The sequence below is a fragment of the Abramis brama genome (genome assembly GCF_963993115.1).
Source record: "Abramis brama genome assembly, chromosome: 19".
NCBI lineage: Eukaryota > Metazoa > Chordata > Actinopteri > Cypriniformes > Leuciscidae > Abramis > Abramis brama.
The window spans coordinates 19,229,288-19,245,281 of record NC_139981.1 but is presented as its reverse complement, the minus strand read 5'-3'; the positions used below and the strand labels follow the sequence as shown (position 1 = coordinate 19,245,281).

General features: G+C 37.5%; 1 protein-coding gene across 2 annotated transcripts in view; it reads right to left on the bottom strand.

Moving 5' to 3' along the window:
- Window positions 1–15,994, bottom strand: part of macrod2 (mono-ADP ribosylhydrolase 2) — a 561,583-nt gene that overhangs the window by 129,764 nt on the left and 415,825 nt on the right. For both annotated transcript variants that reach the window (XM_084093701.1, XM_084093700.1), the window contains exon 8: window positions 5,492–5,565. In XM_084093701.1, coding sequence (XP_083949827.1) covers window positions 5,492–5,565 — 74 coding nt within the window. The remainder of the gene's footprint in view (window positions 1–5,491; window positions 5,566–15,994) is intronic.

Here is a 15,994-nt window from a genome sequence, read left to right as displayed (position 1 = left end):
CATGACAGAGCTGGAACATGCAGTGCTGAAGATGATGTGCTCGTCCATTTCTGCTCAAATTTACCACAATAGGGTAAAAAATAACACCCACTGCTTGGCTTTTCAGAATGTTTTCACACAGGGCACATAAGCTCTGTAAATTCTACCAGGGCCATGGTGAGCTGGACCAGGAGATAAACACAAAGCTTATCTATCTCATATTAAAAGAAGAACCTCCGGAGTGAGCGTGACCCTGAAGCCTGGACCACCACAGTCCACACAGGAGGGATGAAGCACTCGTATGTATTTCTATGGTCCCTTTTGTGTTTGTAACACCATTTTGTGTGGGTAGAATTTTCAGGAAGTTAACGTTTAAGAAGAGATGAGGGAATATAGTTGCTGCAAAGTTGAATCACTATGTCAAATCTACAGCAATCCATCACTCTTATTTGAGAGTGTTATGAAAGAGTTCCTTCAATAGTGCCTTATTAAATACTAAATTGCATTAAACACTCTGAACCTACACAAGCTGAAAAAAACTAAACAAATAAATAATAAATACCGTTCAAAAGTTTGGGGTTGGCAAGCTTTTGAAAGAAGTCTTTTATGTTCACCAAGGCTGCATTGAGAAAAATTATTACAATTTAAAATAATGTTTTCTATTTTAACATTTTAAAATGTCATTTATTTCTGTGATTTCAAAGCTGAATTTTCAGCATCATCTCTCCAGTCTTTAGTGTCACATTATCCTTCAGAAATCATTCTAATATAATGATTTGGTGCTTAAAAAAACATTTCCTATTATTTCAGTTGTGGTACTTACTAATTTTCTGGAAATTGTGATGCATTTTATTTTCAGGTTTCTTTGTTCAATAGAAAGTTCAAAGAACAGCATTTATTTAATTTAATTATTTTAATAATAATAATAATAATAATAATAATTACACTTCTTCCAGATATACCATATCTTTAACTGACAAAGACATTTGAAAGTCTGAAACTGAGAATACAATTTTAATTAAAAAATAAATAAATAAATAAAGCAATATAATGCTTTATTATAAAGCATAGACATTATAAAATGTCTCTAAAATAAGAGAAACTGTCCTTTACTGTATTTCTGTGGAAAGAATCCCCCATCCCCCTTCTCACTGCAGCCCAGCTTCCATCAGAAAACCCCATCTCCATTACTCTTCCCCATTGCGGCATAGTGAACATACACCCTGGCCCGCGAAGGTTAACCTTCAGTCATCAATCACAATTGTCGGAGTGTGAGGTGCTGCAGCACGGCTCTACCATGATATATTACACATATAAGTAGAGGCATCTTAAGGTGGCTAAGAGCCCAGGCCCTAATTTACAAGCCAGGCCTAAAGCACCTTATTGTGAAGTTAACAGTGTAGTGCATACATGCACTTATGTCCCTAGATGCTCTTGACGATCTAATGCACCTCTCGCATGCCAAGCCCGTAATGGCATTCTCTCTGTTATGGATAGAGATGCTATCAGCACAGCAGATTATCCTTCATGCATGGGATTTCAACTGTATTCTGAGATGCCACTGAGACAATGGAATCTAGTGAAGTGAATAGAATAGAATAGAATAGAATAGAATAGAATAGATATAATAAAATAGGTCATCTTTGATATTTCTTTTGGCTTGACTCCCACTGATACATACAGTATTTGAGAGACTACTGTAAGTTACTGTGTGAACTAGACATTTCAAGACACCTGTAAGTAAATGTGGTTGTCAGTCCCAAAAACTGATAGTGTCAACGTAAAATGAAGTGTGTTTTTTGTCCATACACTGGAAGTCATTAGTCACCAAAACTGTTTGGTTACCAACATTCTTCAAAATCTTCTTTTGTGTTCTAAATGAGAAAGAAAGTCAAAAAGGTTTGGAAAAACATGAGGGTAAGTAAATGATGACAGAATTTTAAATTTTTGGGTGAACAGAAATAATATTACTGTGATGCCATCTGCAACAATCAGCAGAGAACATCAAATAAAGAGCTAAAGGCAGTCATCCTTTACCATGAATAATTTAGGAATTCTTTTAAAGAAGTTCTTACAGCTTTATTAACTTAAAACACTACCAGAGCCTTAGCAAAGTATCTCCTTTCTTAAATTCATTGTAAAGCATGATTGGTATTAGAACCATGTTCAACATGCTCATATTTGAGTGAGATATGGGTTCAAGTCCTGTGTCATGATTCCATCCTACTCACCCCTCTCTTATCCCCCGATTTCCTGTCATATTGTCACTGTCTCTATAAAAGGCATCAAAATCCCACAAAAAGTGAGATTTATAAAGGTACCTTGTCATCATTTGTCATCTGATGATGAAAACATTTGGAAATAAAATGGGGGAAAAAAAACACTATCAACAGGTGCAATTAACTCAACACTTAGCCTCTATTTATTCTTTTAAAATGCCTAAAATAAAATACAATAAAAATAAAACAAATAGAAGCCAGAAGGAAGCAATGTTAGAAGTCAGTAACAATATCAGGTAACACTTCAGGTGAAGACGCCATTAGAACAGAACAATAAATCCATCTTACTGCTCTTGTTGTGTTTTGTCCTCTCCGGCTAAACACTTTGTAATTAATCCTCAGTTCACAATCATCCTAGAGGCTTTGCTTTGGCCTAACAATCACAATAAATTAAACTGCCCTCTGCTCCCGCAGGTAAAAGCCATTCAATAAAAGCGGCACAGAAATCTGTTATGCAATCTATTCAAAGAAGCCCGTTGGAATGAGAGCTGTACCCACAAAGTTTTATTTGTTTGTTTAATTCTAAGTGAGTGCATGACAACAGGTTTCTCGTAGAACTACTCTATTCATACTCCTCTTTACAAGCTACAGAGCACACCATGATTGAATGATTTATAGAAAAGCCAGGATTCCTTCAAAATCTTCAGCATGAAGAGTGATTGCATTTTCTTCCACGAGCAAAGTGTTAGTATTGCAGCTGCTACATGTTCACATAATTTAATTCAGTTTATATATGAGCTTACTTGGATTAAGATAATAGGAAAATACTGCAAACAAGGCAGAATACCTGCAGTGTCTTAATGGGGTCAGCAAATGAATTATGGCAGTATATAAACAAAGTCAGTGTCAGCGGTACATGACTGAAAGCCAGAGATTCAGCCAGAGGTCTATCACACCAAGTCCAGTGAATAATAAAAAATACTAAAAAATATACACATGAATTATTTATATTTCAGTTCATCATTCCGCATGAATATTTTAATTTTTACATTTTAACAGAAAAATCATCATTTAAGAAATGTCGTTTGACTTGTCCCATTATACAGAAAAACATGCAGTCTCTGTTAACTGTCCTACGACTTGCTCAGCAAAAGCGTATTAATATCAACAATATCTCTGTTCAATTCTTGAATGGGAAAGTTTCCTATCAGCACCCTCCACAAGTTTGGAAACCCTCTAGCAACATCAGCATAAACCAATTTATTTCTTGGCGTAAATGCATTAAAGTAATTTGAAATGATCATTCAAGACCAGCAATAGTGATTTTATTTTTAATTACAAAACAATTAGCCTGGCAAGCCAGACCTACATCAAGATGTTAGGTCTGGCAACTCACCATAGACACGGCTCACTCCGAGGGGCGGGATAAACGGCTGTCTTTCAAATTCCCTCTGCACGCAATAGGACAGCGCTTCAACCAACCAGAGCGTTTTCCCAACAGCGGAGCTAACGCTAGTTGATAGATTCAACTTTTGAATCTGGCCGGCAAAACTACAAACACATCTTCCTTTTTTAAGAATGACTTAAGTGCCGTTCTTTGCTCTTTTCTCAAAGAAAAACTTAACTCCAAGTCCTCCAGAGTCGCGGCCAAAGCCGATTCGAAAGACTGTTCGCAAGCAGCCGCCATTCTTTGTTTTTAAGTAGCAGGGAACCGTCGCAACTCTGTCGTCATTATGTTAAGCCCGCCCCGCCTACTCTATACACGACGTGATTGGCCTGACCCAGTTTAGGTTTTTACAGCTCCGAAAGTCAACGGAGAGTTGCTAGACTACCCTGGAAGCAAAATACATTTTGCTGCCGCTAGGGTGCGTCTAGATTTCTAGGCTACAAAACAATAGCAATACGGTATGCAACATCACAGTCAGACCCCCCATTGACAGCTGTAATGCCTGATTAATGGATAAAACACCTAAACTGATTTGGCACATCCTTATAGCTTTACTACTACTTGATTTCCAATTAAGGTTAGTGTACAACAGACGAATTAGAAAAGTTTAAAGATGCTTTATAAAATAGCTACTATGGTTCTATGGTCTAAACATATTAATTTTATATTTGAGAAAATGTGTTTCACATTTGATGTTCGTAATCAATGCAAAGTCATTACTACATGATAAGGATCTATGCTGATATTATGCTTTTGGAGGGCACTGTACAACATATTTCCATTAAGGAAAATAACAGAAAACTGGTGACAAAATGGCAACAATACCTGTATATCCTAATACATAAATTGCACAATATACTAATCTGATATTTCATATCTTTTAGGGTTCCACAGACCCCATGTTGATTAACACTGTCACAGTACCACTCACTCAACAGTACGCACAACATTACAGTTTATGATTGCTGAGTTATTGATCTTGCTCATTCAAACACCAGGATGATTAGCTGGTAGGTCAGCAGCTGTACTTCAGTTAATGTGAATTTCATTTATCTACACTTATGACTGTCAAAACAAATCATGTAATATGCTTTGTACAGTCAATTTGGTCTTAACATACTGGAGTAATTATGACTAGACAATGACGTAAATAATCACAAATAAATCTGTCAAGTCAAACACTTAATTAGCACATCCACCTGTCAACATCGCTTTACACATTCATGCGTTCAGTCTCTCAACAGCACCGCAACGACTTAATTGATTTCCAAAATTCGTTTAGCCTTATTTTATTCACACTTATTCTCCATCTTCCTGCACCGAATAGATGTTTGCAGCACAAACCCATTTCAAAAGTCAACAGACCATGTAAAGACATTATTCAAGCTGAAATACTTTCTAATTCAATGCGTGTGAAGGTAAGTAAGCTGCATAGATGATCAAGGCATGCTGGGTTTGGGCTTTCACAAAGAATTTGTTGGCCTATATTTGTTTAGACCTGGTTTCTCAGATATAAGACTAGGCAGGTCATTAATGGTTTGCTGAACGTGCTCAAACCTCAAAGTTGCAAATTCTAGCATAATCATAACAGAGAGAGACAAACATGACATTTGAAGAGAGCAGGTGCCACTTCACATATTCCTCCTGGAAGAGCTGTGAGCTTTAATTGATTTTCCATCAGGGAAATGGACTGTGGATCCTGGTTCCAACACTTCCACTTCCTCTTGTTTGTGAGCATTTCCTATGATAAAAAATCTGCCCTTCAAACCAAGGTGTTCTCCTCTAACTTAAAGCTCGTAGCCGACGACCTGTGAAATAAGAGTTAACCGCTTCCCGCGGCTCCTACCTCATCTTGGTTGCTCACAATCCAGTCATGCACAGTCTTCAGGGCGATATCTGCAGCCGGCTCATTGGGAAAACCTGTGGATAGCGAGGGGGAAAAAAATCAGCTTTGAATTTGTGCCATAGAAAAAGACTAGCATATGTACTCACACTTTTACACATACACAAACATCACCATATGGCTGTTTGCTGCCCAACTCTCTCCACACTTTCAGCATTTACTACAAACAACAGTCTGTTTAGTATGCACACAAAAACCAACACTGAACAATCTCACTACTTGTCCATCCAAATAAACGCCCACTTTTTAATTATTATACCAACACCTTTGCTGCAATATAATCCACATGACTGTTTGTACATACCCATCTCACATCCCCAAATGTGGCCTATTAGCTATATTTATCACGGGTGCTTGCCAATTCCTTGTAGATTTACTGATCCATTAAGTTGCATCGACATAATCATTTACACTGTTCTGCCATCTGTGGCAGGTGCCGGGGTCGTCACACCACGATCTTGATGAGAAAGTAATGACACATTGACCAGTGAATGTAAGAGATGATGCCACTAACTGCCATATTAATCACCAGAGCCTGAGCCGAGATGGGAAACCAGTCTTGGTGTTAACACAGCGTATCGATTGGGAATAAATAGACTAGAGGAGATTAATATTTAATATCGCTGGAGGAGGAGAGGAGGAGGAGGACGTCATCAAACGGGTGCTTTTCCATTTTAAAAAGGTAAATTTAAAAGTACATTTCGATTTGAAACATTCTAACAGAAACGTGTTCAAGTGTTAAGGATTATAATTGAGTTTACAAAATTTTTCTTTTTTTAAATAATCTGTTGGAAAATATAATGTTAAATATAATGCTAGTATTCTATAAAATTATTAAAAATGTTGACATTATATACCCTACCTATTAAAATTTAAGGTCATCAGTTTTAAAATACTTTATTAATTTCATTAAATACTTTAAGAATGAATACTTTTATTCAGCAAGGACGGATTAAATTGATCAAACATGACAGCAAAGACATTTTTAATGTTACAAAAGATTTTTATTTCAAATGAATGCTGTTCTTTTGAACTTTCTTTTCATCAATGAGTCCTTAAAAACATTGATAACAATAAGAAACGTTTCTTGAGCACCAAATTATAATGATTTCTGAAGGACCATGTGACAGTGCAGACTGGAGTAATGGCTGTTGAAAATAAACGTTGCCGTCAGAGGAATAAATTACATAAAAAAAAACAAAAAAACTGTTATTTCAAAATATTACTTAATATTACAATACTAAATATCCTTGGTAAACATTAGAGACTTCTTTCGAAAACATGATTTCTTTTTTACAGACCTCTTTTTTTTTATTTTATTTTTTAAGTATTGCGTGTGTATATCGAATTAATTTATGCAATTTATAGAAAATTAGTCAGGATGCTATAATACAAAAAAAAAAAGCTATATTTTTAAAATTGCCTTTTATATAATAAGAAAAATGCTGATATGAATTCATGGTAAAACTATGACCAAACAGCATCAGTTTTGTAGAAGTGACTCATCTGTTACCCAGCGAGTGGCGGCACTGACCCTCAGACGACAGGGTGATAGGAGACGTAATTAACACTAGCTGAGGAGATGTTTTCCCTGTCTGTTTCACCTCTCTATCTGCTCAGCAGCCTGACACAGCGCTCTCCGTGTCTCCTGACGTCCTGTCTGGGCCTTTCAACACCAAATAATTTGGGGATCCGTTGGATGAGAGAGAGTCTCACACCAGCCCTATCCTGTCAGTCTCTGCCCCATCTATTCCCTGTTTGTATGCTTCTGCTGTCTTCCAGCTCTCTCTCTTTCTGACAGGCAGAATCACTGAATTATATCTTCTGCTGGCTGGATGCCGTCAGACATGATCTTTGGGTCAAGAATTTGCGTGAGAAACCGCTAAACCTATTATCTCTCTTGAGAATAATCCTCATTCAGAATAATAGGAACACAAGCACACTTTTGGCTCCTTTTCACAGTAAACAAAATACAGAGAAACAGATGAAATGACTGTTTACAAACAAATGCTTGAATGCAGCGCTTCCTGGCTCTTTAGGTGACCCGTAAATAGCAGTTTTAAATTAGTGCTTCATTCAAATTGATCTAAAAATGACCAGAGCTGTGTGCAAGGGATGAAACACTCAGTTTCCAAGAGATTACTGGAGATTTTTTAGACTTCCATCAGGGTCAGTGGCTCTGGACAAATACAGAATTTGAAAAATTCACAGGCAGTAAACCAATACTACTAAAGTCATTTCTTTCCCATCAAGAACCACCTTAAATTTCTTTTCTATAACCATAACGTGCAATTTGAGGTTTTAGGGTCATCATATTATACAATTTTAAACAGTTACCTTATGTTTCTGTGCTGATTAATTTAACTAAAATTATCTATACGGTGATGTGAAAAAGAAAGTACACCCTTTTGAATTATATGGTTTTACGTATCAGAACATTAAAAACAATCATGTGGTGTTTAGCAGGTCTTAAAATTAGGTAAATACAACCTCAGATGAACAACAACACAAGAAATATTACAAAATGGAGAAGCAATGCGTGACAAACTAAGTGCACCCCATGATTTAATAGCATGAAGAACCATTTTAGTAGCAATAACTTGGAGAACTAATTTTCTATATGACTTTATCAGTCTCTCACATCATTCTGGAGGAATTTTGGCCCGTTCTTCTTTACAAAGTTGCTTCAGTTCATTGAGTTTTGCAGGCTTTTGTTTATGCACAGCTCTCTAAAAGGGTTAGTTCACCCAAAAAAGAAAATTCTGTCAGTAATTACTCACCCTCATGTTGTTCCAACCCCATAAGACTTTTGTTCATCTTCGGAACACAAATTAAGATATTTTTGACAAAATCTGAGAGCTGTCTCACACTCCTTCATAGGCTTCTAAGTAATTTCATTCTGCCGGCCCAGAAAAGTTAGTAAAAACATCGTTAAAATAGTCCAAGTGACAACAGTGGCTCAACCTTAAGTTTATCAAGTGATAATGTGCGCAAAAAACCCCAAAAATAACAACTTCAGTGTGGGACTTTGATGTGAGTTCACGAGAGTGCCACGACGCATGCGCGAGAACAGAGAAGATGACGGGATGACATGGTTAATGATTGTTGACATGTCAAAGATGATAGAGGCAAAAATTTTAAGCTTTAGGCTAAAAACATTTAAAAACAATAAAGTGTTACTCTTCCCTATTTAAAGTGCTTTGAACTTTAACTGTTTACTGAATAAATAAGCACAGACTTGTTACTCGCATGCCCCTTTGAGAGAACGCTGATGCATATCACAATGTCTTAAGGGCAGAAAACATGGCAGAGGATACTAGACTCATGTTCATATTACATCTTCAGAGTGTTTCTGTTTTTAATGTAAATTGATTTGTGCTTCACAAATCAGACATTAATTATACATAGAGAGGGAAAAAACGATAGAGAGCCAAAGAGGTCATTGAGAGCCGTGTTATGTCTGTCTATAGAGATATAGGCAGGCTCACTAGAGGTCAGAGTTGACCACGTTAACAGTCAGAGCTCACTGACAGGTCCCTCTAATCACACGTCTCACTTCAGACTGCTTAACATGTTCCATACATGTCTGACAGATGCCCACCCCACACAAACATCACGGATCAATCTCAAACTAACAGGAAACTCGGCATGAAAAGGATCTTTTTTCAGTGAATATGCATCAAATCTTTGGATTCAGTTTTTGGGAGACGAAAATGCAACTATGCATGCAGTAGGGGATACACAGAAAAGGGAGGCATTTGAGAGATATAAAAAATGCAATTAAGAATAAACCTTATGCATAGCAATCACAAAATTAACCCTAACAAAAAAAGATTTAAAACATCTCAGCATGTGCAATCAAATAATCACAAAGGGAACCTTACATGACTTTATAAAAAAAGCACAGCAGAAAAAACACAGTGAAGACGGAAAAAAAAATCTGTTTACTAAGCGCTATTCATTTCTTTATGTTTTAAACTTTTTAATGAAAAACAAATTACCAAGTATGCCTTTGGGCCACAAAAAAAGTTTGTGACAGGCTCATCCTGAATATGATGCTACATATACAAACACAAGGAAAAACATCTAAATAATTCGTTGTCATAGGGACAAAAATATATTTTGGCATAAAAATAATGCAAAATAAAGTTTCATAGTCAGAATGAAATATTTCTCAAAAAGATCTATTGTCAGCTGATGGATGCCCACCAGTGTATGGGCTGCTGATGAGGACTCCAGGGAGTTCCTTTGCTTCTAATGTGAACAAACAGAGGAGAAGGAGAGAGACTACAGTGCACTATATAGGATGTCAGCATTTTACAGTTCTGTCCAAATTCTTAGTGAACAATTACATTCCATATATAGTTCACTGTTATGCAGTCTGATATATAATGCAAAAGAGCAATGCGAAGACAACAGCCAAAGGAAGGCTCAGGTTGCATTTATATTAGATAGATAGATAGATAGATAGATAGATAGATAGATAGATAGATAGATAGATAGATAGATAGATAGATAGATAGATAGATAGATAGATAGATAGATAGATAGATAGATAGATAGATAGATAGATCTAAACATTTTCTGAGCATTTTCTAAGATTTCTCTGAGCATTGCACGGTCTGACCTTGGGGTATATTTGCTGGGATGTCCACTCCTGGAAAGATTGGCAACTGTCTTGAATGTTTTCCTCACTGTAGAATGATGGACTTCAAATTGTTTGGAAATGGCCTTGTAACCCTTCCTAGATTGATGGGCAGCACCAATTGCTTCTCTAAGATCATTGCTGATGTCTTTCCTGCTTGGCATTATGTTAACACACACCTGAATGCTCCAGATCAGCAAACTACCAAAACTTCTGCTTTTATAGAGGTGATCACACCTGCTGATGATCAGTTAATCAAATATGTTTGATTAGCAGTGCCCGACTGCTACTTACTTAATTCCTATGGAAGCAGTAAGGGTGTACTTAGGCTGTGTTTACACTTGGCATTAACATGCGACCTGTATCCGGATGTTGTCCACATACACATTGAAAAGACAAGTGTAAACCCGCTTCTGATCGGAATGTTATCCGATCAGCGTGTCCAGGTTCGGAGGTAGTCGAGGACGCATTGTGATTGGATCTCAGTGTAATGTAAACACAATCCAGCCATTGTGTCTGCATTCACAGGTGGATGTCACACAAAACCCTGTCCACTGTCATTATTCCCCCTCATCTCTCCGGAACTGAGAGCTGTGTGGTTTTGCGATACAGTCGAGTTTGAAGTACATCGCAAATATACTGAAATGTTTGCCTTTGCACCCGAAAGCAGAACCATTCATTTTCTGTAAAGAATGTGACACATTTTTCCCACTACAGCTGGCAACATTCTTGGACCCATACGTTTCTCTGTACCGTTTCCATTACGGCATCTATCCACATTATTAGTACTTGCAGCCTCTTCATCCTTCAGGTTGACTTTGCACCGGAGACATTCTTTTTTTTTTTTGCTGGAATGCGGGATTCGATCTGTTATCCAGATACTTGATGTGGACATGTGTAAACACACCGTGTCCTGATTGGCTTATGATATGATCTGCTTGATTGGATCACGGTGATCGCATGTTAATGCCAAGTGTAAACGCAGCCAGAGTTTGTCAGCCATGGCTTTTCTATGTTGGCCTAGTTTTTGTTAAATAAACCATGACACGGTGTAATATGTCATGTGTTGTTATTCATCTGAAGTTGTATTTACCTCATTTTAAGGACCAGATGATTTTTTATTATGTCATAATATGTAAAACTACAGAATTCACATGATTGTATATTTTAGCGACACATTTCCCACAGAGGAAATTGTAATGTAGTGGATGATTCACATTTTCTGTTATTCTCTGTAGGTGACATATTCATCTACATCTAATCAAATAATGAAATTCTCGACTTTATTACTGCTTTATGGAAGGATTATGATATTATGAGGTGCCTCATTAAAATAAGATCTGATATTTCTCTGTATTAAAAAGTCATAATCAACTAATTAACTCCTACAATGTCATACAATGGGTTACTAAATGACAATATCATGAAATACAAATTTAAATGATTCTCATTGTGCTTCAAGAAACCTGATCGTAGCCCATTTAAAATGATTTACTTTATAGGAAAGAATGCAGTAGCAAGATGTCATATTTATGACAAGTCATATGAACTGCATTTGAATGGACACTAGTAGAAGCCTGATATGTGAAAAGGCAATGAAGGTGATGTCCAAACAAATCAGTATGACATGTGTCCAACTGGGCATGTGGGTACAGAGCTCATAAAACATAGAAGCTGAACATGTCAGCTGGTGGACGAAGGTTCAGACAGACACACAAACAGATGTTGTGGGTAACGTTCACAGAAATGTGCATTACTGCAGAAGACAGGCAGCAGAGTTTAATGAATAATGCTGGTGTAGAAAGAGGACAAAAACTTAGTGAGATGTGACCCACATCTAAAATGGACAGACCCTATAGATGGCCAAACCAAGCCTGTCAGTGTGTGACCTTGAAAAGCCATATGTATTGGTGGTGACATTTTTGTCCCACATACAAAAATTACCACCTAACATTTAATTTTCACTAAATCATGTCTCACACACACAGACATGAATAAATCTCACACATCCTGACAGTTTTATATATATATATATATATATAGAGAGAGAGAGAGAGAGAGAGAGAGAGATATTTCCCTCTCTGTCTTTCTCTCTCTAATATTAACAATCAGAATAAAACAAACTCATATACAAAAAATGTATGTAGCATAACTGTATGCTATTTACCGTTCCCAAGTAATATAATAACTTTACATTAACATAGATATATGTGCTTCAGAGCTGCGTTTTAAAACAGTTTCAAATTCTGCTCATCCAGTCAGAACTATTCATTTTATAAAACACAGTCGAATATGACCAAACACAGTGATGTGACTTTCAGTGCAGGATTTAGATGCTACATCAGTAATAAACTCTGAGCTGTCTGGCAGTCCAATTCTTTCAGCATACAGTATCTCTATGATTCTATGATCTCTATTCGATTCAGAGCGAAAACTAGTAAGTTTATTCAGATTGATTCAGGCAATGCTTTGACCAATTCATAAAAAAAATAACTCAAACTCAACTTGTTTACAAATCAGACATCACTAGCTGAACACTGTCACACTCCGTTTACTGTTGTCAAACGCAATTGAAATTTCTTGCCTATTTACCATCTTACTGCACCCAATCTTTCTCTCATGTCACATTCAATTCAGACTGCGAGTTCACAGCTCCGCTAAAATATAAAATCTAGTTGCTGTAGGGCTGTAGATTTAGATGCCTCTCAAACAACTGTGATCTCTAAAATATGTCCTAAACCCTCCAAACTTCCTCGAGCAGTGTCAGACTTGACAATGATAAAACCATGAAAGTGTAAAACACAAAATCTTCATCCATTTCCCTAGATGCCTAATCCCTAAGATTTGCTTTTCCCCACTTGTGCAGAGATAACCCCACATCAGTGTGCGATCATATAAAGGCTTCCTCCCTATGCCTGTGTTCACACTTCCACTCCCCAGAATAAACCACAGGCTTTAAATACAGCGTTATCCTGAGAGGGAAACCTATGCGATATAAATGGAAAGAGATAAGGGGTTCGGCTCTAATGCACTACAGAGATGGACAGGGGAATCACTGAGTGAAGACACTTAGTCGTCTGACCCTGGCTGACCCCGAACAGTTGTATGGATGCATTGTCTGGATTACCGCTACCTATCTCACACCACCAGAGTCGCGGGCTAAAAAAAAAATCTCAGTGTCAACACACCTCTTCTCCATCTATGAGATGGGGCAACTATTTGTCAAGCAGGATTGTGCACATTCAGGAATTGAAAAAATGGCTAATTCTAATTCAATTTCTGAGTTGACACAATTACAATTCAAAGTTTGAAATTTCTTTTTAAAAAAGCCTTCAAGTATGAGGGTTTATAGGCATTATAACGATAGATAGGCAGAATGACAGATATGTAAAAAAAAAAAAAAAAGAAATATGTAAAGTAAATGTACACCTGCCGCCTTCTGAGGTCTGAATGAAAAACCTGAATTAATAATTAAGAGGTGTGTCTAAATACTTTTGTCTATATACAGTATATGCATTTAGTTTTCTACTGTATGTAACAATTTCTTTGCAAGTCTATGCATCACGCTATGTCTATGATATGTTCAGAGAGCCTTTAATAAACCATATTAAATAGCCTCTTATTTTTCTCCATAATGCCTTGGGAAGGTCTTTGCCATGATAAAAATTAATAAACCATGCCTTATAACCATGTGTACACAAACCAGAAATGACCAGAACTTGACATGGTGATGAACGCTTTAAGTCAATATACCCCATCGAGCTGGATAATGAATAAAGAGCTCTCTTCAAACGCGATGACAATAATCTAATGAGCGGCACATTTTGATGTCAGACAGCCACTGTCCTTTCCATTCCCATCCAAGTCGTCAGACCAGGCGGTTAAACCTCATGGGCAAGTTTTTCTCCTCTAGGCTTTGGTGAAAGATGAACCTGGGTCTAATTCATTTTCTCTTTGTTGCTTATCTAAAGGTGGGGCTGGATATATCATGACAGATTGTGACAGCACCATAAGAAGGAGGCTGTTAAGATGCCCGGATGGTTTAAATGTAATTGCAGTTTTCTCCTTTTTGACTCTGTCTCTCTCTCTCTCTCTCTGCGAGCTAAAATAATAATGGAGGAATTAACCTGTGGGGTTCAAGGCTATTGGATTAGAGCTATCCCTGATATGAATCTTACACACAGAAGTTCTGAACAGCCTCTTTAAGTTGTCAAAGTTGGAATAACTGTAGGGGAGACCGAGGGCAACTGTAACATTAAATATCTTCCAAGTGTGAAGACACATGCTCAGTACAGTTCTCTGTCTGCCTGAGAAAAACTGATTTTGAAGAATAAAAGGGATTTTTTTTTTTTCTATAAAGGGATCCAAGTATTTTTTCCTCTTCGGTCTAAATTTATAATGCTTTTGAAATGTTTAACTTTAGTCTGTTGTAGGTTGTTGGTTAAATGTTGATGTGTTAGCACTGTAGCTATTATTATTATTATAATTTAAACTGTTCAATTTAAATAAAAACAACTTTTTCTTTATAAACAACAGGGTTTGAAATTAACACCCGCCAACCCCAGATGCGGGTAAAAATCAACTGTGGCGGGTAACGCTGTCAAATCACTAGCCAATTTGGTGTGTTACTTATTATGTTTACTCAATTTGTTGGGGAAGTTCGTGCAAGCCAAATACTCAACCCGTGAGTCATCATGATGTATCAAATACAGCGTATTGCACAGAATCTGCGCATATCTGGCTTACCGTCACTACGCAATAAACAACGGCACGCTTGTTCATTTGCATTGAAGCAATAGCAAAGTTTTTAAAAACATTTGGTTAACAGAAAAGACATTGTTATTTGCCAACATCCTAAATTGATCTGTCCACCTAAAACACATTTTTGGTGAAAAGGATGAGGATGAAAGAGGAAGGGAGGAGATGGCTGGATTACAGGATTTTTGATATATATAATTTTAATGTGGCACTAAAAAGCTGTTGCTTTTTATGAACCAATTGCATATCCAGGAAAAAGGGAGGAAAATGATCCAGACAAAGTAAAGGATGATGCAACCTCTGTCCACCTCTGTGCTTTGCCTGTGTCCACACTATGTAAGACACTGATAGATTTGCCAGTTCGTCCCATCCTCTCTGAAAAAGAAATAACCTGTTTTAACCCGTCTCTCGTGGCATTGATTGATAGGCTATGAGTGCCGGACTTAATAACCTCTATCATACTATCCAACCCCTCTGCTGGCGGAAGGCGCCAGTTTGTTTATGGGTGGCATCTCCTCCAATACGCCATGTGTGTGAAAGCTCTACCCGTGCTAATGGTGTGGGCTGAGGGATTGGGCTGTCAGCTGGGAGTGAGGCCTCATTTTTCTACCTGCCTGCTGTCCACGTTTCCAACCCCAAAGAACAGCCCCTTTACGCCTTACCCTCTGTCCCCCGATCATCTGTCAGCCTGGACCTCAACTCCCATGATGCAGCGAAAAAGAGAGATGGGGTGTCAGCTCCGGTTGGCTGTGGGTGACAGCGCTACATGTTCGATCAGGGTGCATGGGGCTGGTTAATCTGGTGATGTAGCCACATGGATTGAGTTTGTCTCGCTTGGTTAGCTTATTCACAGTGAAGAGCAAGTAAAGTTCCCTCAGCTTATTTAGGAATGTTCTCAAAAGCAAACATTCATGACTGCCACGGTAGCATATGAAAGCTCAAGCGTATGAAATTCATTTTCCTCCTAAACGAGTGCTTACTGTCTTTTTGCCCGAAAGAAACAAGAAAACGTCAGGTTTGTGAAGTATTCTAGGTTATTAGCT